Source organism: Branchiostoma lanceolatum, chromosome 10 (genome assembly GCF_035083965.1).
Source record: "Branchiostoma lanceolatum isolate klBraLanc5 chromosome 10, klBraLanc5.hap2, whole genome shotgun sequence".
Taxonomy (NCBI): Eukaryota; Metazoa; Chordata; class Leptocardii; order Amphioxiformes; family Branchiostomatidae; genus Branchiostoma; species Branchiostoma lanceolatum.
The window spans coordinates 15,204,301-15,229,678 of record NC_089731.1 but is presented as its reverse complement, the minus strand read 5'-3'; the positions used below and the strand labels follow the sequence as shown (position 1 = coordinate 15,229,678).

The window sequence follows — 25,378 nt, the reverse complement described above, 5'->3', positions numbered from 1 at the left end:
GGCGGAAGGTAATATATTATAAGGCTTTTACTAAGTTTTAGCCATCAAGTTCCTGACATTGCAAGAGATTATATTCTGACGAGGAAGCTACGATTTTCTATGAAGATGAACAAATGCCTAGAGAACTGTAAATGCATATAAGTTCACATGGTTTTTATTTCGCGCTAAGGCGAAAATGAGGTGTTCGCAGTGGTTTTAATAAGTTTGCGGCAGTGCTATTGTCACATAGACAATATTGGACAAAAATGTTTGTGGTGGTTTTAAGTTCGCGGTGAAATGGTCGCCGCAAAGACCGTGAACATAAAACCACCGCAAACATTTCTGCATTTACAGTATTGTATAACTCGTCGGTACAGTACTTGTACATGTGTTTGGTCTCAACCTCCTTGACCACCCATCAATGTGTTTATGTAGGGAAATGTAATGTTTACACTTGAAACACCATTACGAAGACTTCTAGAAGTACTAAAACACTAAAACAGGAATTTATGGGTCCTTTTTTTGTGCTTGATTATGTTAGGAGAGGTTGGTTTGTTTTTCCCAGGAGGATAGTGCTTTTGATGTCAAGTGGGTTGTTTGAAGTACTTTGTCCAAATTTGCTCTAGAATTATAGGACCAATTGTTACCATCCGATATTCATGAGTTTTTGAAGGTATTTCAGATATAGCTTTTTAGTTAAAACCAAAAGCTAAATCCACATTTTGACACTTAAGCCCCCCTCTCACTGAACCCGCGGCACTCTGGCGTTGTCGCTGCATCCTAAACTGGATTTGTGTTACCCATGACTTTGTAATGGGAATATCATTCAAAACGTACAAGTATGACCAAAAAGACAACAAAACACACAAAGCTTATAAAGATTCGTTTTTTGTTGATGAAATTCGTTGAGTGCTTTGTCAATTTGATCGGACGCAGCCAGCGTGCTGCGGGTCCAGTGAGAGGGGGCTTTACCCTCAGTATAATTTTCCTCACTGAAAACACATGGCTTCTTTATTGTCAAACTTCTATTTAAAAAGTCAGCACCTGAATACATTTTATCACGTTTTTATGGTGTTTTAACATCTACAGTGTACAACTGTAAATGCATTTAAGTTCGCATGGTTTTTATTTCACGCTAGAGAGAAAATGGACTGGTCGCGGTGGTTTTAAGTTCGCGTTTGAAACAAAAGTAGCGCTACAGTCATAGGTGGGCAAAAAGTTTTGCGCTGAAAGTTCACTGTGAAAACCACGAACATAAAACCAAACATTTCTGCATTTACAGTATTTGTTCACAGGTGACGAAGAAAAGCTAGCCTCTTCCATAAGCTATGAAAGTTGAAACAAGAGTGAATCTAAATGTCTAGCCAAAGGAATATACATGTATCTAATAAAAGCAATGAAAATTATGCTATAGTCGGAGGTTACTGTAAATGCAGAAATGTTCGCGGTGGTTTTATGTTTGTGGTTTTCGTTGTGAACTTTCAGCGCAAACTTAAAATCACTGTGAAACGTTTTAGCGCTACTACTGTTTCAAACAAAACTTAAAACCACGGCGAACACTCCATTTTCTCCCTACCGCGAAATAAAAACCACACAAACTTAAATGCATTTACAGTATCTGAGAAAAATTATCTCATAAAGTCTGTACTACACCTGTTGTGTGTGATGTACAAGTGTTTTCGAGGTCTTGTTCACTAGACTTGTCTAACACTAACACTAACAGTTGTGGATGTCATCACCTGTTACTCTATCAGCACACACTGTGGTAGAGCCACCACAAATTTTACTATCTGAAAAATGCAAACAGAAGATACAGGGCTCTCTAGGGGGTGATTTATCAACACATTTTGTGGGCAGATGGCTGGACTGCTGCAGCACTGGTTGACTTGACTTGACTTGACTTGACTTGACTGGTCTTATCAAGACTTCCCACTGCTTCTGTTAGGATAAGATCTTTTAATATAATTTTTTTACAATATATTTCAAGAAGGCATGTCAAGGGTCAAATGTAGGTTTTGATATCTTTCCTTGGAAATACTGTAAATGCAGAAATGTTCGCAGTGGTTTTATGTTCATGGTTTTTGCGGTGAACTTTCAGCGCGAACTTAAAACCACCGCGAAACTTTTGCCCATCTACGACTGTGGTGCTACTATTGTTTCTAACGCGAACTTAAAACCACCGCAAACAAGCCATTTTCTCCATACTGTGAAATAAAAACCATGTGATTGTGAAATTAAATGCATTTACAGTAGTAGAAATTGGTTGTTTTATAGTATTTAAAGATTTGAGGGCAGTAAAAGAAAACAAAAGATATCTGGAAATCATCTAGAATGTCTAAGAAATATATGTACAATGTGCCTACAAGTGTACGTTCAGTGAATCCTAATCTTCAAGAAGATGTGTGTAGATTTTTAGTTCTCCTCTTGTCTGCATTTCTTCACAAGTGACTTTTCAAACTCAGCGAAAGTGCTGCTACAACTCAGTCAGTATATACTGTACATACATGTACTTCATGTCAAGTTTGACTTGAGTTCAGCTTCATTTGCTAGCCGAATGTTTTATATACATTGTCACTTGGCTTCAGTCATTACAGTCTAAATTGGTTTAGAATATCCTAAAACATGCCATTTGTTTCTCAAATCAGGGTTGAGTCCAGTACACTGGGTGCAAATATTTCTTTCATTGCATGCATGCTGGAATGTTTAACATTTCCCATTTGTGTGACTGTAGGCACGTTTTACTTACTACATACTGGCTGAGACCACTTCACTCTGGTCTGTCAGAGCCGCATTCCTACAGTGGTTATATACTAGGTCAAAGGGCGGCTGTGGGAATGTTACTCTTGCTATATGAGGATGGAGCTGGTTTGTTGTACATCCCCCCTGTTGTGCCTCAGATGAGGGTCTGCATGGGGGGGTCCTGGCAACGCTTAACGGTAAATTCAGGCCGGCCGATAACGGTTAACGGTAAATTCAGGCCGGCCGACATCGCGTAACGGTGAATTCATCAGGCACCCTTCCGACATATTTTTGCCGGAGCCGTGTGCTCCCTGGAGAAAATTTTGAAATCTTGACCAGTCCTACTGAAACGCTATTTCCGGCGTAACAAGGAATTACTCAATAACGCTTAACGTTGAATTCAGGATGACAATTAACGCGCTATGTAGAATTGAAACAACCTGTAACGCTTCACGATTAATATATCGATAACGTTTAACGTTGAATTAGAGCGGGCTGGCAACGATTAACGGTGAATTAAAATAGCGCATAACGCCGGAAAAGGGCATGCAGGCCCTCTTAGATGACTCTGACCAAAAGGACAGGATTGAACAGGGTCAGATGAAGATGAAAAAGAAACATTGACTCAAGCTCATCTTCGGACTTCCAAATTGATTTTGGGCTCGCCAAGTTGGGCGGCATGTGTCAAACATATTTCCGTGAAAAATGGAAATATAGTTTTTGACCTGTCTGTGTGTCTGTCTGTTTGTGTTTCCAGATTTTTGTAGTCAGCATAACTCAAGAATCTCTGGATGGATTATGATGATATTTTTGGTTGTTGACTTGTTCCAAACATGCAATAAGTTACCAAAGCAATGACATGGATCACAGAATGAGCTCTTTTGTACTTTGACTTGAAGTCCACATTCAGATCATTGACTGCATAAGGGGAATTTGGCCTTATGCCTTTGTGTACGAAGAAAGCCAAATAGTTCTATAGATATTTCTAAACACCAAGATGATATGATGTAGTTTTTTCAGTTTATTATACAGTACCACTAAATCCACAACTTCAGACAATTACAAATGTGCCCTGCATTCAGTCGGAGTCATTCAAGGCTAGTACTAGTAGTAGATTTTAAGTAAAAGCTACTTCATATCATTGACACCTATGAAAAGGTGCACACAACATAATGGGGGCTAAAAGTCTTTACTAGGTTTAAAGCTTCCGTTTTGGGAGCGTGACAAAGTTTCGTCTGAATGTATGTACACATTGGCAGACGGCCCGCAAAATCATTTGCAGCGCTTCTGAAGGATGGTTCTTAACAGCCTGGTTGCAAACATAGCTGACCCACTCAAGGGAGAGGGTATAGTGAACAAGTACACTCTGTGATGTTCTCTTTGTTTGCGTTCTATTTAACTGTTTGACGAAAGGGTAAAAAGGGCTGAGGGAAGCCAAGTGAGGGTGTACTAAAGGCAACAGAGATGACATGAGACTGCGTCTTTGTCTACACTGTCTGTACTGAAGATGTTTGTGAATATGTATGTATATGTTCAGAGGATCACTTTATTGCTATTTGATAACAGATCCCTGTACTAGAACAAAATAATGTAAGTTTTTGTGCCGGTTGTCATTTATTCCAGTGAGGGATACTGTAAATGTATTTAAGTTTGCATGGTTTTTATTTTGCGCTAAGGCAAAATTGAGTGTTTGCGGTGGTTTTAAGTTTGCGGAAGTGTTATACTTATAGTTACATACTGCTACAGTATTAGACAAAAATGTTTCCAGTGGCTTAAAGTTCGCTGTGAAACGGTTGGCGCGAAAACCGCAAAGATAAAACCACCGCAAATATTTCTGCATTTACGGTATTGTAATCAGATAAAAGTTATTTTTTTGTTCACAAGTCTTTCTGTTCTCTTGATATTAAAGAATGTTGGTGTTAGAACATGTCTAGCATCTTGACTGACAGGTGACCACCCATAGCGGGGTCCTGCTGCACATCACACAGGGGAGGCCATTTCACACTGACACTGGGCCGCAGGGTGACACTTCTCCAATCAAAATCATCTGGCCAAATCTTTGTTGCCTCTACCAGGCTCCGCTGATGGCTGGAAAAATCATAGTAGAAATCCTAGGATGGCAGATTTTACCCCCTCTCCTTAGCTGACTACTCTCTATTTGGCCAATTTCCACTATTTTTCCAGCCATCAGCGGGGCCTGGTAGAGGCTAGAATCTTTGGGCTGGGGGAATGCAGGTGAAACTGATTGGAGGTCACGCTTGGTCTCACGGCCAATGGAGGATGTAGGGTGAAAGTCTACTTGACCTTGAAATCCCAGTCCGGCGTTGGGAAGGAGAGGTCTAATTTCTTAACGACCAGGAAGACTTCTTTGTTAACCTTTACGAACTGATTCAAAGATTTGAACAAAGACATCACACATTTAAAGACTCCAGAAGGTCCTGTCTAGGCATTTCATTGGTGGTTTAGGATGTGGGTAGTTAGATGGTATCATTCTCCTCCCAAACGAACTAAATGCAGTTTCTTGTACAAACAGGACATCAAAAGCAAAGAAACAAAAGAAGACACACCAGTTACTACACAAGTCTCCCTTTTTATTTGGCACATTTTAGAGTCAGATGCTGTGATTGGTGGCTCATAACTTTAGATCAGTTCTTGATATTTGTCAACTATTAGCAATAGTTCAAGTCTCATGTGCGTAAGTTGGCATACATTGTACCAGTTACAATTGTCGCGCAATAAAGTTCTTTTAACAGTTGATGATGTTACATAATTATGTTCTTGTAAAACCTGGTCAGCAGATTAACATTTAGAAGACATGCAGAACAGGGTCATATTTTATTGAGACATTTTCACTTACTTGATAACATACATAGTTATTACGGGAACCCCCCTGACATGCCCACCACAGACCACACTGATAGCTACATCTAACAAATTGAATGTCTTTTCCTGGCTGGGGTCAGAAGCCAAGATAGGGTCGACAGGAAAACCTGCACAACTTTCTAGATTAGCTGTATGAAGAAAATCCAGTCTTGTTATGTCTGGGTAGCCAAACCCATGGTGCCTACAGCACAGTTATAAATAAGAACCTCAACTCAGTTGTTATTGCAGGGAAAACCCATGGAGACATGTTTCCTACAGATGTTTACATCATTTGGTAACATGCATCGTTTGACTAATGTATCTGCTATGTAGACAAATGCTAAGCATATTCTACATGCAATGTAGAAGATGATTTTTGTGTTGTATTTGTACAATTAAATCCAAAATAGTAGATTCTGTATTTCCTGGTAATGTCTTCAAACGAGCTTCCCCTACCTTAATATACAAGACACTTATCACACAATGATTAATTTTGATTATTTATCGTCCATATCCAGTGGAAAGAAAAATTTGTTCTGAGCAGGACGTGTATATGTATGTTATGCAGGGTATACTAAATCTGTAAAAAAGGTCACATTCCGTATTTAAAGTTGTCATGGCCCAGCGTACGTCCGAGAAGCACTGTTCTGATAAAGCCGACTTATATATAGACCGCTGCGCCATAATGCATTTACGTCCCAGACGGGCAAGCATGCCAGCAAGGCCAAATAAATTTGACCCGACATGTCCGAAATGCCATCCCGTTTATGACCGCATCGAAATACATTTCGTACCTCCCTTTCTCATGTTTGCAACTGATATATACTCAGTAGTAATATTTCAGAAATGTACGGTGATACGGTCATACTACGTGTATGTTTCGTATGATTGTCACCGATCTGGAAATAGATGGAAGTTGGTGAATTTGAGATGTGTATGTTTGGCTAGACATGGTTCAAGGAAAGTTCACTTGACAGGAAATGGTAGAGGATGCCTCACCTCTTACCAGGGTCAGAATGTGGAATGGGTTAGTTACCGGGGTTGGAGCTTGGGAATGGGTTACTGGGGTTTGAACTTGGGATCGGCCAATGGGAAAGAGGGTTGTAAACAAGGAACACTAGATTCAGAACGTGGAATGGGTTAGTTACTGGGGTTGGAGCTTGGGAGTGGGTTACTGGGGTTTGGACTTGGGATCGGCCAATGGGAAAGAGGGTTGTAAACAAGGAACTCTAGATTTGAGAAGGCAGTCTTTTATTATGGAGAACTTTCAATCATTGATAAAGTATCAAATGATAGGCTACATTTTAAATTAGTTGTTTTATTTCTATACATGTACTTTTCTTATTTCTACTTCTTAGAACAAAATGAACAAATTTTTTGCCTTCATTTAATTTATTGCCACACAACTTCCTTCCCATAATCCTTTCTCAGAGCTGTACTATCCCTGGGACACATACAATGTACGCAGCACTTTTGTTTTCTACATACTTAGCAGGGACACAATAATCTTCATTCCGCATTTCACTTCTTATAGAGAACACGGGCAAATAAATGCCATTCAAAGGCATGTCAACCTTCTCCAACAGAGAGAGTTTATCGTTTGTTCGTGATTTGACTGTTTGTTCATTACAAGGCGAGTCAAGAGGTTGGGTCCACTGGCACACAGAGAGAGGGGGGGGGGCGTGCCCTTGTGTGGACATGTTTGTAGTACAGTATGTCACTGCCAGGCAAAGACTACTCCGTTTATTTGAAGTGCCAGGGCCCTACTTCTACAGTTCAAGTTTATGTCAACTTCGAAGTCCTTGGCCGTCTGTATATTTGACTGTCTGACATCTTTTAGCTGGTGGCTGCGAGTCCTTGTCATGGACGTCTTAGTTCCGCTGTGGTAGCCGGTACTGTAAATGCAGAAATGTTCGCGGTGGTTTTATGTTTCTGCGAATGTCTTTACTGCGAACTTGAAACCACCGCGAAGAGCCATTCCATTGTGTGACTGTAGCGCAACTATTGTTTCAAACGCGAACTCAAAATCACAGTGAACGCTCTGTTTTATTCCTACTGCGAAATTAAATCCCCGCAAACATTTCTGCATTTACAGTACTTTTTGGGTACCCTAGTTGCTTACTCTTACTCTTATCATAGCTTAGGAATTTTACATACTTTCAGAAGTTTTCATATCCTTGCTCTAAAAGAGTTTCATCAGTTATATATGACATCTCTAAAATTTATATTTTCTATCAGTTCTTAGTTCAAGTAGAACATGTACATTGTTACCATGACTGAGAAACTCTTTTCTACATTTCTTTTCACTTGGATGACTTTACTTGAAGAGAATGATTGAAAACATAAGCCTAACAGGACATTCAAACATGTTTACTGTTTATCTGAGTGTCAAACTTCATCCTCATACTGTCAATCAAACTGGAAAATTAATTGTGTGTTTACAATAGATTCATCTAAACAGTCTGAGGATGCACATATACATTTGTGTCTTGTTAACCTAAGAAAAGGTTAATCTAAGTTGAAGAATGAGTTAACTCAGTATTAGCTTGAATGCATGCACACAAAAAAAGCAAAGCCAATACTATATGTTAATTTTGTTTCTTCTATGTATTTTATAGTCTTGCGTTTTGTGTATGCCATCATGTGTGTTTTGACTTGCTTTGTGAAAGTTTGTATTCAACTTTGAATATTGTTCCCAGGGCTAACCCTCTGTAGCCCTGGCTGTACTTTATTACAGCCAAATCAATCAATCAATCAATCAATCAATCAATCAATCAAGCGAGCAATCAATCAATCAATCAATCAATCAAATCAAAGTCTTTGAAAATACATACAGTACTGTAAGACAAAGAAAGAGGTTGTTTCTTGACTACTAGTAACCATAGCCATAGGCTGTTTCTTCATTGGCATTCTGCCTAACAAGCCTTCTTAGAGTCTGGTTATTTTAGTTCCCTAACTCAGTACAAGGCTGTCCCCTATGATCATCTAGTTAGGCAGAATTACAGGTTTACGTAGCATAACCTTTGTTGGATCCATTGGCATGTGTGGTGGCCGCCAACTTGAATTGTGACGTCACATGGTCGCCATACCATTTAATTGGTAGGTTTTTTTTTTTTGGTCGCTAGCCTTCTCTCTATTTTTCACAAATCGGCATACAACTATCACACATTCAACTCAAATAAAAAGAAAAATTCCATACCAAATTTATAAAAAGATCCCGTAATCGTTAAACTAACATAGCAAGTCTGAAGTATATGTAGCACAAATACTTAACTTAGTTTCTGTCTATTCTGTTGCAGAACTTCTTACTGACTGAAGTGGAGAGAAGAGGAGATGGAAAACAAGGAGACGAAGTACCTACAGATGAAGTGGAATCTCCCACAGACTCTAGATTCAACGAGACAGAACGTGTGACCTTGAGAATAAAAGAAGTCGACATAGAAGATCCGACCGTGAGAGACCTGCTGGACCAGCTCGATCTTGTTGGATCCACTGATCTACCTCAGAAGGAAACAACCGATGGCGATCACGATATCTTAGAAGCGCCCTCTGTAGAAAAGGAGCTACACTCCAGCACAGTCGACTCAGATGGAGAAGAATTCCCAACGAAGCCTTTGGAATCTCCAACGGACGGAAAAGAACTACCCACGGATTTCAAGAACCCAGAATGGGAAGGCAAAGAGGAGTTCCCAACAGTGGTGCATACCTTTGCTCGTGCCGAGGTTGCAACGGAAGAGCGCGACTTTACGGAGAAGCATATGGACATCCCGGTTATCGTTTCCGAGGAAGAGGCAGCGACAGAAGGCCTGGAAGTCCCAACTGACGAGATTGAGTCACCGACGGACGAATTTCTAGAACTACCAACAGTTGATCACCGAGTGTTTCATCCTGAGGTGGCTACAGAATTCAGGCTGTACCCAACTGAAGGAGAACATTCGGAAATTCCAACGGAAGCGAAGGAAATGCCCACAGACGAAGAGCTGTTGCGGGTAACGCCGAACAGGTTCGAGAGACCAACCGAAGAAGACCTGGACCTCACCACAGAAAAGGAAGGCCAGCTTGAGACGCCAACCGAAGAAGACGACAAATTCCTGATAGTCGTCACCCCAGAGAAGCCAACCGAACAAGAGCCGACGACAAAACAAGACATGACGACGAAACGTGAAACAGAACTCCCTACCAGCGCATTAGAAACCGTGACCCCTGACAAGGTCGACGAGGTAGAGAAGCAACTGAACCAGACCGAAATCGACCTCACCGGAATCCCAGATATTTCCGATGAAGAGTTCTTGGAAGTTCCCGACACCGAGACAAATGAAATCGACGAAATTGACATCTCCCAACCGAACAACAACCGGGTTCCTTCTTCGTTAGACTCTATGGAGTTCTCTGACGAACCTGATTTGTCGGAATCGCCGACTATTCACCTCACTCCCGTACGCGACGCCCCGGACTCATCAGATGACGAGGACTACTTTAACGAAGAGGAGTCTGGGAGTGGAGAGATTCCGCCTTGGGAGATTCCCGAGGTGCCTTCTGGACCGAATCCCGTCCCGCCAACCTACCGCCCAGAGCCTCCACAAGGCCTACGTAAGTACAAATATCCTTATGTTAGCATGAAAGTTACTGTAAATGCAGAAATGTTCGCGGTGCTTTTATGTTTATGTTTTCACAATGAACTCTTTACCGCAAATTTCAAACCATCGCGAAAAGCCGTTCCATTGTGTGACCAGCACTACTATTGTTATGAACGCGATCTCAAAACCACCGCGAACACCATATTTTCTCCCTTCCGCAAAATTAAATCCCCTCATTTACAGTAATCTGTGTTGGTTGTTATCATCATGGTACAAAGCTTAATTTGTTCTAGTACGACTCTGCTTCTGCAGTTTTCTACAGAATTCAAATGACCAATCACCTGGGCCATGTGACTTAACGGACATGTGGTATCAGTCAATTGGTCGTAAGTTTATTGTGTTGGAACAAAGTTCTAGCTCTGCACTAAATATCTTTCTACTTTGATCACCTTAGCCATGTGACTTTATGGACATGTGACATCAGCAATTGGTCGAAACTTTATTGTGTTGGAATAAAGTTTTGGACACATGATGTCAGCAATTGGTTGAAAGCAAGTTAAAGTATACTAGACATCTTGATAAGACGCATAAGGGTGGTGCCCATCTCCATTTCTGTAGCCCTTGGGCCACGCATTTGTGCAAGTCACTACAGCAGGGGGCTGGTCCGATGGTAGTGGTGTATGTTTAACTTCAATACTCTTTCCCAAGTGCTGAGTGCTAAGTGGAGAAAGCAGTATGTACCATTCTTACAGTCTTTGGTATTACCCGGCCGGGGATCGAACCCACGACCTACTGTGTCTACCCACTAGGCCATTGCACTGGTTTTAGCTAGGCTCTACCAGCCTCCTCGGGTCGCTGGGAAAATAGTAGAAATTGGCCAAATAGAGTCAATTGTATGAAGGGAGTCGGCTACGGAGATAGGGTCAACTAGAAAGGCCGTCATTTGCCCCTGAGCAAATGCAGCATGTTTAGCCATACTCCTCCCCATGCAAGAAGTGGGCTGTCCCAAAATAATGCCTGGGCAAATCGAAATATTAACTGCATGTAGAAAGGCAACATATGCGAGAGCATCATACTTCGCCAATCTCCCTCCCGATGCATAAATTGACTGTTCCAAAATCACCCGTGCAAAAAAATTCTCTCTACAAGTTCTGCGAGACCCCAAGAGCTTCTTACTGCAAAGTCTTGCGTGTGTTCCTGCAATATGACCTCAGGTGACCTAAATAGAACACGCGTTCTTTGGCCAGTGGCAAATGGAACGCGGGGATCCTTAGATAGAACATGGATTCCTTGGCCAGCAGCAAATAGAACATGGAACAGGGATACCACTTTTGGCCTGTTTTTGGTCTGAAAATGGGCCCAAAAGTCCCCAAAATGAAGCATTTTGAAGTGATGTACACCAGAATTGTGATTGAAATCCTGTAGGGACATGTTCAAGGCGCCCTTGTACCGAATGTCAGGTCATTTGCTTGTAAAACCAGGCCACAGGAGCCAAAAATATAAAAATTGCCTAAAAATGCCCCAAAAAACCTCCATAAAAATGATTTTAAGGGCTGTTTCAAAGCAATTTTAAAATCACCTGAGGGTATTTGCTTTCTTTACCTCCATGCCAAATTTCAGGTCGGTTGATTAAAAAATGGCGGAGTTGAATCCATTTGAAGATTTGGCAGGAGAAGAAGAAGAAGAAGAAGAACATGAACAAAAACAATATGTTGAGCCATACTAGGTATGGCTAAACATAAATATTGCAACCCTAACTGTGCCTGCAAATATTACCCTCCATGGCCAAAGTCCCCCGACAAATGTTCTCCCTATAGCCGGCGCGGTTAGTCTGGTAGAGACTAGGTTTTAGCTATGAACTAAATATCTTTCTACTTTGATACATGTATGTCAGTCCAACCTTCACCCTCTCACAGAGATAGGGATCAGCTAAATCCTGGGGATCAAGGTCACATGGCATACTAGGCCGTGAAAACAGAGGGGAATCCAGGTATTCCAAGTGTGTGATACATTTGGAGACGGGCCAGGTTTAGTAAGACCCAGGTGTAGAGAAAGCTGTGTGGTAAATTTGTATGGCAGGATCTGCGTCCTATACCAGAAAATGAAACTGCTAGCCTGGGTTTTATTTTGACATTAGAATCATCATTGTAATGAAGCTGTAACAAACCTCATAAGGTGACTTATTTACTATTGCTCTGAAAGGAAATTGTTAAAGGAAACCCAAGCAATATTTGGGTCCGAGAATCGGATTTTGAAAGTCGATGTATTTAGTCATTTCTATACATGATTAGTTCAAACAACACTATCACAATGTGCAGCGACATCCATAATGCATAAATGATGTCGTTGTGATGTAAGAACTCACTTAGAATCGTCGCCGGGTTTTTTGTAGGCTCGCGAAACTAAGGGAATCATCGTACGACACGTTTTTGCGCAGTTTTAAAATGCTCAAAATATGAAGTCATTACGCAAATGTGCTGAATAGTGTTAGTAAATGTCTGACTACCATAAAGATATCGGCATTTTTTTATTTCAATATTGCTTTAGTTGCCTTTAAGCTTAAGTTTTCTAGGAGGACATTTTTGTTTCTGTAGTTGTATTTTTGGCCTTCGTAATATTTTCATCGTTGTAATCTTATATTTCGGTCAGCCCAGCATCATTAAGAAAAATCTCATGATTTTAAAAGCACACCTGTTGCATTTTTTCCTCTTTTCTTTTTTTTAAAATCAAAAACCCTCATTATTCCCACCCACGAAGTTGTTCAACAAGAGAAGTTCAGTATCTGTGATGCATGGTGGGCTTCCTGATTCTAAGAGAGTCACTCTCTGTACAATGTACATCTACAACACAACTGAAGGGTGCTTGACACTGTTTGAGTGGGTCTGTGGTTTGAATGGAGACCACCAGGGAATTGTAACACGATGTTGCATACTGTAAATGCTCTTAAGTCCGCATGGTTTTCATTTCGTGCTACGCAAGAGGAAAATGTTGAACAAAAATGTTTGCGGTGGTTTTACGTATGCTGTGAAACGGTCAACAATAATGTTCGCGGTGGTTTTATGTATGCTGTGAAACGGTCGCTGCGAAAACCCTGGAACATAAAACCACCGCAAATATTTCTGAATTTACAGTACCACACTGACCTAAGCATCTAACCCTTGAATGGTTTGCCTTTGTTGAATTATCACAGATAACATAAGATGAGGCCCGCACAATAGGTTTTCAAAGCAAACTTTTGTAAGGGTAAGGTTGCTTCAGGTATTATTTTCTCAGAGAACATTATTTGGAAAAATTCCCATACATACAATAATTTGAAGTTAGTGTAAAAAATCACTTATTATATGAGGTATATGCACTTTTTAGAATGTATTTTCATTCTATCTTCATGAACTGACGGACTTACACTTTCTGGCCCTCCCGATCAGTAATGACATACATTATTTTATTAAAGGCAACCAAAGCAATTTTAGGGACCATAAAATGGAAATAAAAAAAGCTGAAATCTTTATTGTAGTGACATTTACTAACACTGTCTAGCACATTTGTGTAATAACTTTATACTTCGAGCATGTTAAAACCGTGCAAAAACATGCCATACAATGATCCCCTTAGTTTTGCGAACCTACAAAAACCCTGGCGACGATTTTCAGTGAGTTCTCAAATTACAACGAAGTCATATTTTTGCATCATGGACGTCACTATACATTATTATAGTGTTGTTTGAACTAATCATGTATAGAAATGACTAAATATATTGACTTTCAAAATCTGGTTTTTCGGCCCTAACATTACTTGGGTTGGCTTTAACATAACAGGGGTACGAAAAGTTGCTTTCTTGTGACAATCTATAAAAAAGCATATCACCTGACAGCTATTGTTGTTCCCCTTTTGTGCCTATTTGCTTATCTATAGTACTGGTATTGAAAGCTACAAACAATGTACAGGCCAAGAGACCACCAAGCATGCTGGCTTCATTCTTTTCTGACACTCAACAACATTTCTGTTATTTCTGCAAACTGTGCATGCCTGTAGCCAGGATTTTGATTGGGGGGGTTCTTTTAAATGTTTGAGGGACCGGCGCGAGCTTCCTAGGGGGGTCTGGGCCTCCGGGGGTATTCCCCCCCGGAAAATTTTAAAAATTGAACCTTCTGATATGGCATTTCCTGTGTTTTTGAGAGGATTTCAAGGAAAGAAATCAGAGACAAAGTGAGCAGTTTTTCTTGGATTTCAACCCCGCTGGTGATACAAAAAAGTGGACCTTCGAGCGTGTAAAATTGAAAAAATTGAACCTTCTGAAAGGCCATTTCCCGTGTTTTTGAAAGGGTTTCAGAGGAAAAATCAGAGACAAAGTGAGCAGTTTTTTTTCTAGGATTCTAGCCTCTGTAGCCTTGCTGGTGATACAAATAAGTCCGCCTTCAAAAGAAATCTTGAACATTAAAAAGTGGACCTTCGGGCCTGTGAAAATGGACCTTCAAGTCTGTGGTTTGCCTCGAACCCCCCTGGCTATGGGCATGTTGTGACCTGAAACATGTTCTGATTCTTCTGATACACGTAGCTCCCCCGTGTGCGTTCTCTTCCTATGAAAATGTTTGTAGGATTTTCAGAAAACACATTCTTTGTTGAAGGTCAGAAGTATGGTGAAGTAGGGTGTTGAAATAACTTTTGTGATATGTTTGTGTAATTTCTTTGGGGATTTTATACTCTTCATTGATTCCCATATACTGTATACAAGTAGTCAGTGGTTCAAATATTTCCTATCAGAAACAGTTGGAGATGACTTTTAACTTTTTGGTCTCACATAAGGCCACAAGATTTTCTTGGGAAACGGATTTTTAAAAAAAATGCTAGATTGGAAAATCAACAGGAAAACAGAATCTCAGAGGAAAGTTTGTACTTTCATGCACACAGTTTCAGAGAGTGAACAGGGTCAGGTGCAAGTTTTCACCCCAGCCTTCTGTTTTCATGATTTTTTTGCTAAGAATAGATTAAAATAAAATCTGTTATCTAAGAAATTAAATTGGTGTGGCCTAATGATTGTATTAACAGAAATAACTTGATTTTATCCTTGAACACTGTACAGGTACTTTACTTTACTTTACTATACAGTATAAAATTTATTTTTGGAATTGTCCAACAGCTCCAAAACAAATTTTGGGGGCAATTTTAAAGATAATTTTGCACAATGATCCCTTTGTAGATCTAGACCTACATGTATGTTATTCAGTTTAAATGCATTTCTTAGGTCTTTGGAGTTTGGTAAGTTTTTAGATGTAAGGGAACCCACTTTTGCGGTGTTCTTCGCCATCTGGATCAAATTCCGTGGATCCTAGGGCCCGAGTTCAATCCTAGGGGTCGACTCCAGCTCGGACATGTTGTAAGGGATTGCATTCGTCATTTCGGATGGTGACGTGAAGTCGGCGGCCCAGTGTATGAGGGAGCTTCAGGCATTAGCCTCAAGCGTCAAACCTCTGCACGTAAAAGAACCCAACACACTTATCGAGAAGAGTAGGGGTGACCCGGTGTGCTTGGCCAAAAATGTGAGCCGTAGCGAAACTACCACTAGCTACTTGAAAAAGCATCATGCTTCACCTCAAATGAGGATGACTTGAAACGAATGAAGGAAACTTAACACTTGAACACTCAACAGGTACTTACAGTGTAGCTTTACAAGTACAGTACTGTATAAGAATTAGTTTGGAATCGTCAAGCAGTTCCAAGACAATTTTTGGAGCATCTTAAAGATGATTTATACAAGGATTCCTCGGTAGATCTAGACTTTCATGTACATCAGTGTTATATACATTTCAGGTCTCGGGTAAATTTTTAGTTGTAAGGGAACCCACTTTTGCAGTGTTGTACAAAGCTGTACAAAGCATGAAATGATGAAGCAGGAGGGTTGAAACAAAGAGGCGAGTAGAACAGTCTCCTGACTCCCGGGAATCGAACCCGGGCCCGCCAGTCCACAGGCCGTACGCCTTAACCACTAGGCTAAAAGTAAACGGTCTAGACCAGTTGGACTGGTCAGTTGAAGGCGCTTGTCACCCCCACTGTTACAGGGTTATCAGTCTGTAGCTAGTTTATATAGCAGGAATGATTTAAAGTCCATCAGTAAGTAGCCTGCAATCCTGTCTGCCACATTCCATGGAAATGTGGATGTTCCAGTGACAGAAGGAGGTCAGTGCCTGGAGTGTGTGCCTGCCCAGCTGTGCTATTGGTTGTCCAGGACCAACACATTTTGTCTGCCTAACTATAACTCAAGGTCCTTGGCAGTCAGTCTTTAATAGGAGACTGATGTTTAGCCTGTATGAAAATAACAATACTGATTTTGTTGACAAAGCAGAGAATGCCACAGTCCAACACCTGGCCAAATCAATCTACTCTGGTGCACTCTTAATGGTCTTTTGATATCAGGGCAATCGAAGTAAAGTATGCACTGCTGCCAAACATGTACAAATGTACATGTACCTATTTTTTTTCTTTGGCAGAGAACCAAACCCAAAAAGTTGTGCATTTGGTACACACAAAATGTACAATGTATTGCTTACATAGATGATCAAAGAGTTAGGCAGATTGCAACCAGCTTGTTCCTATGGAAATCAATTTTTTGTTGCTTCTCCGCATAGCCTGTTCTGTTTTTCTAATTTTGAAAAAAAATTGGGTCACTATTCCCATTCACAAATTTTAACTCCCGATTTTGCTCTGTTCAGTTGTAAAACTCAATAGCCACCAAAATAGATTATAAAAGACTGCACATACCTAAAAAGTGTGGTCACAATGATCATAAGTTATAATTTTTCATTTATCAAAACTATTCCTCAATATCAATCCATGTAAAAAGGTAATTTTGTTACTAAAATTATTGTACTAGATCAAAGAAAGGGGTGCATTGTATTAAAACAAGCCATACAAAGCTGAAACCTGAATAATCCTCTAATTTTTTATGTTACGTCTTACTAAACCCTTATCTTCAGCCCAGACTATTTGCAAAAAATTTCATTTCTTATTTTGTCGCGGCCTAAGTATTCTTGTAGAAATGTACAGGCATGTCATCTGGTAATCACTGAAACTGTTTCTTTTGAAGTTGGGTATTATAAAAACCTGGATAGACATGCTGTGTTATTGATAGCCCCAATAAGTATACAGCAACCACATGCAGGGTACCTAATTTTTTAAAAATAAATCAGGTGATATTGCTGGAGTTAACATTTGCGACAAACACGCACATCTACTTGTTTCAAACACCTGGATAAGGTTGAACCTTGTCACAAATTCCTCAGGGCATTTCCAGTTCGCTGACGAAACAAAGGGGCTTTAAAACAGCACCAGAATTTAATGCAGGTGCTTATTTTCAAAGGAGGGGGGTTGGACAGGGCCAGGGGCTGTTATATAGGGTCCATGGGCAGGGAAATTGCATTCTTTTCACTTCAAAGGAAAACACCAACCTTTGAGGTCACGCCCAAATTATTCCGAGCAATTCCCTAGAATAACAGGTCACCACTCAACTTGACCTCCCGTGACCTCTCTGTTGGAAACTCTTTAAAACCTAGCAATTTAAAGGGGCGACAGATGTAAGAATTTCAGATTCTGCGATCTTGATGATAAGTTTAATAGAAAGTAACATTGAGATATTTTGCAGACTAGACAAAATAAATTGTGGAGCATGCTAAGTAGCAAGAGTTCAGTTTACATGATATGTAACAAGGGAACGTTGATTTCCAAGATGCAAAATTTCATAATATCAGGTAATCAAACACTTAAAGCTTACAAAAGCTTATGATCTGGATTCCTACATGTAAATGACTATCAATAGACTATGCCAATGATTCAGGAAGTAACCGTTTAAGTTGCAGATCGAGGATTGCAGACATCTTCTTCCTCGTGATTGATAGTTTTTTTTGGACTCCAAGATGACCAAGATCAGAGGTTATGAAACCGTTGACCCCTGCCAGCCTTTGTTCTGCTGCTATTGTACCACTTCATTACACATGGAGCCAGGAGATTTACACTGGTCTTAATCCACATGAGTGGCCATTAGGGTTCCTTACAAACATCTCCATCCACTTTTACAGAAGATTAACCACCTTCAAAAGGTTTAGAGTGGAAAATTGAGTAAGGATGATACACAGAGTGCATGGCTATGAAGTAGAAGTGCTTTAGGGCTTTTTCTAGCATGAGTGAACGTGAAGACAGCCGTACCAAACTTTACAACTACATCTTGATCTTGGTCTTACATATGATACAAAGATCTTTAACGTTATATTTTGGAAAGTTGCATGCTTCAAAACTGTGCTCTGGAAAAACCCTTAGGCCTTCCAAGACTAAGACAGAAAGTCTACATTTAGTCAAACACTACTTATCTGCAATTTTTTTCTGAAATTGTTTCTTAACTATTCTGTTCATTTTGTCCTGACTCTCAAGAAACAATCATTGGAACATTCCTGATAATATTTGATGACAATCACTATTGTTAGAATCTATGGCTTTATCAGTCATCTGACATTAATCTTGTGATCTAAAATATGGGTTTGATACTGATCTTTGGAAGTAGTAAAATGTAAATTGTTAAGTTCTTGAAGTTAAATTCTTATAATCTTTGAAATGCATGCAGCTCTCTATCTACTTGTGCAATGTTTTATTACACATTGTCTATTAACTACATTAGATTATCTCTTTTTAAAAAGTGAATGAGTAATTTGTAAAAGAAATTTCCTAAATTGGTCAAAAATTGAGCAGCATTTTCCACATAATGTGATTTAACCAATACACTTGTATGGGGTTGGAAAGATCACAGACTGACCGTGTGTGCCCTAAGGGCTAATTCAGTATATCAAAGGGTCTGTGTTAGCTGGGGAAATATTGACTGAGAAAGAGATCTAGGCTTCCATTGTCCAGTTAGCATATTTTACTTCCATCATATAACCTGATCCCACCTATCAATCTTTCATTGCCCGCACTCTCTGCTTTGTTGACTTTGAGGAAAGAATGAATCGTAAGCTACGACAAAGAAGATAGAAGTAAAGAGTGCACCCAGGAAGAAGCGAATCATTTCCTTAAGTTACATAATGCCAAGACAATAAGGAAGGATTAAGGAGGGGGTGTAAGATAAGGGTGTCTGGGCGTGATTCAGATTTTAATCACCTGGCAAACAGGTAAAAAGAAGATTTGAAGAGGCAAGGCAGTCTAGACAGGAAGTGGTCATTTTAGGCAGGAAGCGGTCATTTCTGACCATTTCCCTACTGGCTGGAGGATGGACAAACACTGACAGTTAGAAGAAAGACGCCGGACCTGCATAACTGGCCTATTATTAGTTCTTGGCATTCCTACACAGTCTGTTACCTTTTTTGCCCGAAGCTAAAGATAAATTTGTGGGATTTTTTCCTCTTTTCCTGTGAGAGAAACGTTCGTCCTCAGAAAGAATTCCTTTGATCTTTCCGAAGGCTACACATGTATCATAAAAAGGAAACTCGACTGTATTCAAAACACATGTTAAACACACAATGCACGCTGTCTACATGTAAATAGTCCAAGAAATTTAAATGTGGACGTTAAAAAATTTGACAGCACAACTGGCTATGAAATATACCAGATAGAAAAAGATCCGTAGGTAAACTTTACACAACACGTGTTATCTTTGTCATGAATATGTAAATCCTAACAACATGGATTTAAGCCCAGTGTTTAGTGACAATATAGCCAGGGCATTAGTCCAATACACCAATGTTTCAAGATGGCTTTATCACCTGCCTTGTTAAAATATTTCCTGCGCAAACACATTAGCTTCCTTGTTCATATAAACCTTCCTGTGTTGACTCAAAGTAAACTTGTGGTCCGTGCTTTTGTTACACTTTCCTGTATGGCCATTAGAAACCCTTTTCCTTGCTCAAACTTTGTAGGGATCGCAAACTAATTCGGGTTCCTTCGCTGTTAACTGCGTTTTGTAAGCAGAAGTCAGTTACCTTTATCGCCAAGCCGGACCTAGAAACTTTAAGCCTTCGGGGTTAAGCCAGTTAAGCCTCTTACCAAGGCTGAGCTCGCCAAATGTGAAGAATTAGCTGTCTTGCCCTGGATGCTTAAGATTCAAAACAGCATGGACGAAGGGTCTAGAGTATGGTACCGTAGAGAAGTGTGCAAAGGCTTGTGTGTGAAGCGACCTGTCCGATTCCCATTGTTACCCCCACACGGTTTTTGATTGAAAAACATCATGCAAGACAAACACGCAAAACATGGCACGGTATAGCCTTACAAAGGAGCGTCGCCCACCCTTGAGCTGCCCCCAAGACATACATATGTACAGGGGGTCACCTGTTGTCTGTCTGTTCTTGCATAAAGTGATAAACATTTGTTTGTGGTCGTTGTCGGCATCCAAAGCAGTGGAGTGTACACACACACACACAGGAAGAGCGCACACCCACCTACCTCTCATTTCCTTATCCCCAGACCCACCCAGCATCAGGGGTGGCCCAACCTTTCGAGGTAATTCGGCCTTGGTAAGGCAGCAGGCAGGCAAACACTGTAATAATAGCCCTCCAGCTGTTCATTCAAATGTGGGGGAGCGGAAGCCAGTTCTTTTGACCGAAGAAGAGGAGAGTACTGAATGATTTTTCTTCCCCGCACATCTGATACCCTGATCCCCTCTATGGCTGAGTTACCCCCTGCGTAAATCAATTTGGGACGACCCAGCCAAGCTGAAGTTACTTTGGGGGCAGTTCAAGCACCACATGCACCTCTCCAGGCAGTGTGGTTGAAGGTCTCCAGGGTTGGACTAGCTTGTGGTAGACTTGAGGCCTGCAGTTTGTTTGCTGATTGGCATATTCAATAACTGACCCACTTATCCACAAGTCCGGGTGCAGACAGAGGGACCTCGGATTCAGCATTGCTTCCAGCTGATACCCACGTAGTCAAAACTACTACCTCATTGAACCAACCATTCTTCCAAAGTGAGCCACACGGATTTCGGGAGAAATGCCGTTCAGTTTCCTCGTCTGCTATCTCTTTACTTGTACGCTAGACGCTCCTCCGAACGCCACCCTTCCCTGGGAATTTAACGAGACCTTTGAGGACTTCACAAGGCCAGTGAATCTTCCAGAGGAGACACGTCAAGAATTAACGACCGCTAAGCTTCCTACCTTGGAGAGTCCAACACCTGAATTGGTATCACAACATGGCTCGATGTTTCGTAAGTACATCCATTTTCTTCCAGCTGGAAGACTAAACTCAAGGGGAGCATTCCTTTCCAACTCAGTGGCAGTTTTCTGTGTTAGAATGTCGGAAGTATTCCTTTTCTCCCTGCTTGGCCACAGCTCTAGAAGGAGGGCAGAATGACCTTCAGTCCTCTTGAAAGGCAAGGCTTGGTAGGGAAGCCGCCTCTTACTAAGTTGATAGATCGGGGCAATGTCACCTACTAAACATAGGCTTTCTACACATGTTTGAGATTATTCCATTTTATCATGTATGTACGTTGACTTGTGAAGAATAACATCGGACACAGTAAGGGCATTGTTGGGTGTGGGTTAGTCCAGTCTTTAGGGATTGTAGTTGATTAAGACCCTAGAGGTTTCGAATCTGGAGGAATCCCTGGCATTTTATCAAGTCTTGTCTCTTCGCAGTGTTGAGATGTTGTTAGTTACTATGTATGGCAGACATTAGAGATGCAGTTATGATATGTCTCAGTACAGAGCATTTTGAGTCCTAGACGCAGCTCGTTCAAAAGGCATTTAATTGCGACCGGATCTTTCTCAGGACTTGTTGAAAGACAGAAATGTAGCGACTCGCACCTAAAACCTGTGGTAAAGGGTTGGATGTGACTGATCCGGAACCAAACATGCGACCTTTTGGCTGTTTTGCACAAAACATGTACCACAAAGACTAGCCATTCTTATGTAAACTACAAGCCATTGGGTTTCAACAGGAGCAGAACCAATTTATTTTACAGAACAAATCCATTTTTCTTGTATGTACAAATCCATTATTAGTAAATGGAAAAAAATTATTATAGAATATTTTGTGTATATTTGTATGAATAGCATCTATGACAATTTGAGAATAGTACAATTGAAAGGTAAGGGTTTGTTGGTCATTTGTTGTACCCTCTCTTTCGAATAGCCTATCCTCATTACACTAGTGATGTAATAGGTCCCCCCCCCCCCCCTGTTTTGAAATGCTGGGCCCATTTAACCAATTTCTTGGTAGGGGACTCACAGTGCTTATGCAGAAAATGCCTTCCATTTGTTCTGGTCTGTTGGAAGAAACTCTATCCCCCTATTTACCTGTGCTATGGAGGATTGGCGCACTGCCCTAGTTTTCCAAACTCCCGAAGATTCTTACCAAGGGCCAAGAGAGAGACATACGGCCTTCTGATCTTGAAGTGACAAGAGAGGTTAAGACGTCTCAGCCACATGTTCTCTACTATCTTGATTGGTTCTTGAGGAGTCAATGGACTTGGAGATAGACAAAGATATATTTGTCATAATAAACGATAAGTTTGATAAAGACAGATGAGGTCTGTTCCTTGTAACTGTTCTAGACACATCTGTTGGGTCTAGTTCCTTGAAGGAGTGCGTCAAGGAAATCCACTGGACTTGGGGCTAGAAGGTGGGAGTATCCCGATCTAATAGGGTGCCTTGATTGTAGTCACGTTAACACTTGTAACAGATATCTTGAAATTATTTTGCACGATTGAGATGCAAAGGTAAAGGTGAGATTTATTCCAACATTATCTGTTAAGATTCTAAAGATAATCTTGAAGTGATATCAGTGTATCAGACATCTTGAAATTATTTTGCATGATTGAGATGCAAAGGTTAAGATGAGATTTATTCCAGCATAACCTGTTAAAATTCTAAAGGTTATCTTGAAGTAGGATCAATGTATTTGCCTTAGGCATACATTCAGATCTACAGATAAGATATTGAAAGAATATCTTTAATTTATAGAAGGTGGTTGCCTAAAAGTTTGGATTACTTCGTATAAACAGAAAATTAAGGATTAGGTGTGGGAGATGTAGAATGTACGTAGAACCAGGAAAAAGCCACACACACTTTATAAATCTGATATGTTTTCTGCATTTTGAAAATAATGAATTCTTACTATCAACATTTCAAAGCTGTAAAATAGATAAATAATAAGATTGAGTACTGACTCACACTGATATGTAGTTATAATTGACCTACTTATCTTTGTTAACTTCACAGTCTTTTGTCAATTTATGACTTTTTTTACAAGAATTCTACTTCAGAAATCTTCAATGAATTTCCTTTGTGCTACGTAGGAATTTGCCTTGCAAGGATCTGCCACCTTGACTCACACTGACATGTAGTTACATGTACAATTGACCTACTAAAAAATCTTTGTTAACTTCAGAGTCTTTTGTCAATTTATGGCTTTTTTACAAGAATTCTCATTCAGAAAACTCTGATGCATTTCCTTTGTACTAAGTAGCAATTTGCCTTGCAAGGATCTGCCACCTTCTAAAGATCCCATGCTGACAGGGAAATGAATGCCATTGGCATTTCAGGTGACTGTAATCATGTGTGGGGAAAAACAATTTACCTGCCCATGACAACAGAGAGCCAGCAACCAGGCATTCAAATCCCACAGGCATCTTCTGAAGGCTGCCAAAGGGTCAAAGGTTAGGGGCGGAATACTCCCACCAGGAGCGTGTCTTTTGTAGAATGGGGCCAGCATCGCAGGGTGGTGATTGGCAAAGACAAAACATTTGCCAAAAGAAGTCACTGGGACATTTTAATCATGTTAGACATGTTAACTCCCTAACCTTTCCAAGAGAGTGGGTTAGGGTGAGGGCTGATGCCTTTGAGATAACTACTCAAGGTCTAAATTGTTATGATAGTAATTTATAGCTCAGTTGAAAATGATTTTTGTAATAACGTACATGTCTAATATTCATTTGCCATATTTTTCAAATTGACAAAAGACTGTGAAGTTTACAAAGATTTTTTGGTAGGTCAATTGTAACATCATGTCAGCGTGATTTAGTACTCAATCTTATTCTATGCTATACAATTGTTTTTCCAATTCTGGGTGATCTAAATTCAAAATCAGCTTTATGGCCACTTTCCAATGTATCACAGGATTCAGTCAAGTCAAGTCAACTTTATTGCACAACAATTGCATCAGGTACAATGTATGACAAGTAACATTGAATAACAACAACTACGGACTATTTAATACTAAATAACTAATCTAACATCATTACTCGTTACATATTAATGGAATGATATATTTCACATTATGGCACGGTTTCTCTTTTGCATAGAATTATATATGAATTGGCCATTGTTTCATCACAAGGGAAAATACAAGCAAAGCTACCTGGTTTGATATAGAACAGTCCAAGCAACTTTGGCAATAGGATTATTGCTGGTTGTTTGATTATATTAACCTGGGTATGTTGACAAATTGGTTTGAATAGAGTACCCAAATGTAATTATCACTTTACACTGAATGCATTTAAAGCAACACCCCAACACAATGTGTGCTCACCTTGATAAGAAACTCTTATCTATCCTTCCGGATGGAGAATCTTAACTTTAAAGCAGTTTTAAACCAGTGTGCAGCGGTGAGGAAACCGCTAATCCGACATAACCTGCCCCGAGAGCACGTGCAACCTGCTGATAGAAGTCGCAGGGATCATGCCGTATTTGTGGTTGGTTGACTATGCCCTTGGCTGGCTCACAGTAACAACAGTTGATACAGAAGCTAAAGTCTGGTACACTTTAAAATAGACTCAGATAGGGTTTGTGTCCGACAAAACTGCCCCGAGAGCACGTGCAACAAGCGGATAGAAGTCGCTGGGATCATGCCGTATTTGTGGTTGGTTGACTATACCCTTGGCTGGCTCACAGTAACAATAGTTGATACAGAAGCTAGAGTTTGGTACACTTAAATAGACTCAGGTAGGGTTTGTGTCCGACAAAACTGCCCTGAGAGCACGTGCAACCTGGTGAAAGAAGTCGCTGGGATCATGCCGTATTTGTGGTTGGTTGACTATGCCCTTGGCTGGCTCACAGTAACAATAGTTGATACAGAAGCTAGAGTTTGGTACACTTAAATAGACTCAGGTAGGGCTTGTGTCCGACAAAACTGCTCCGAGAGCACGTGCACCCTGCTAATAGAAGTCGCTGGGATCACGCTGTATTTGTGGTTGGTTGACTATACCCTTGGCTGACTCACAGTAACAACAGTTGATACAGAAGAGTTTGGTA

General features: G+C 40.4%; 2 protein-coding genes across 2 annotated transcripts in view; both read left to right on the top strand.

Moving 5' to 3' along the window:
* LOC136443004 (enolase-phosphatase E1-like) overlaps positions 1–10,516 on the top strand; it is a 31,534-nt gene extending 21,018 nt beyond the window's left edge. The window contains exons 2-3 of the mRNA XM_066440049.1: positions 8,880–10,170; positions 10,470–10,516. Of these exons, the coding sequence (XP_066296146.1) occupies positions 8,880–10,170; positions 10,470–10,516 (1,338 nt within the window). The remainder of the gene's footprint in view (positions 1–8,879; positions 10,171–10,469) is intronic.
* Positions 10,517–20,568: 10,052 nt separating this feature from the next.
* LOC136443003 (basement membrane-specific heparan sulfate proteoglycan core protein-like) overlaps positions 20,569–25,378 on the top strand; it is a 100,167-nt gene continuing 95,357 nt past the window's right edge. Inside the window, exon 1 of the mRNA XM_066440048.1 lies at positions 20,569–21,333. Coding sequence (XP_066296145.1) covers positions 21,120–21,333 — 214 coding nt within the window. The 5' untranslated portion in view covers positions 20,569–21,119. The remainder of the gene's footprint in view (positions 21,334–25,378) is intronic.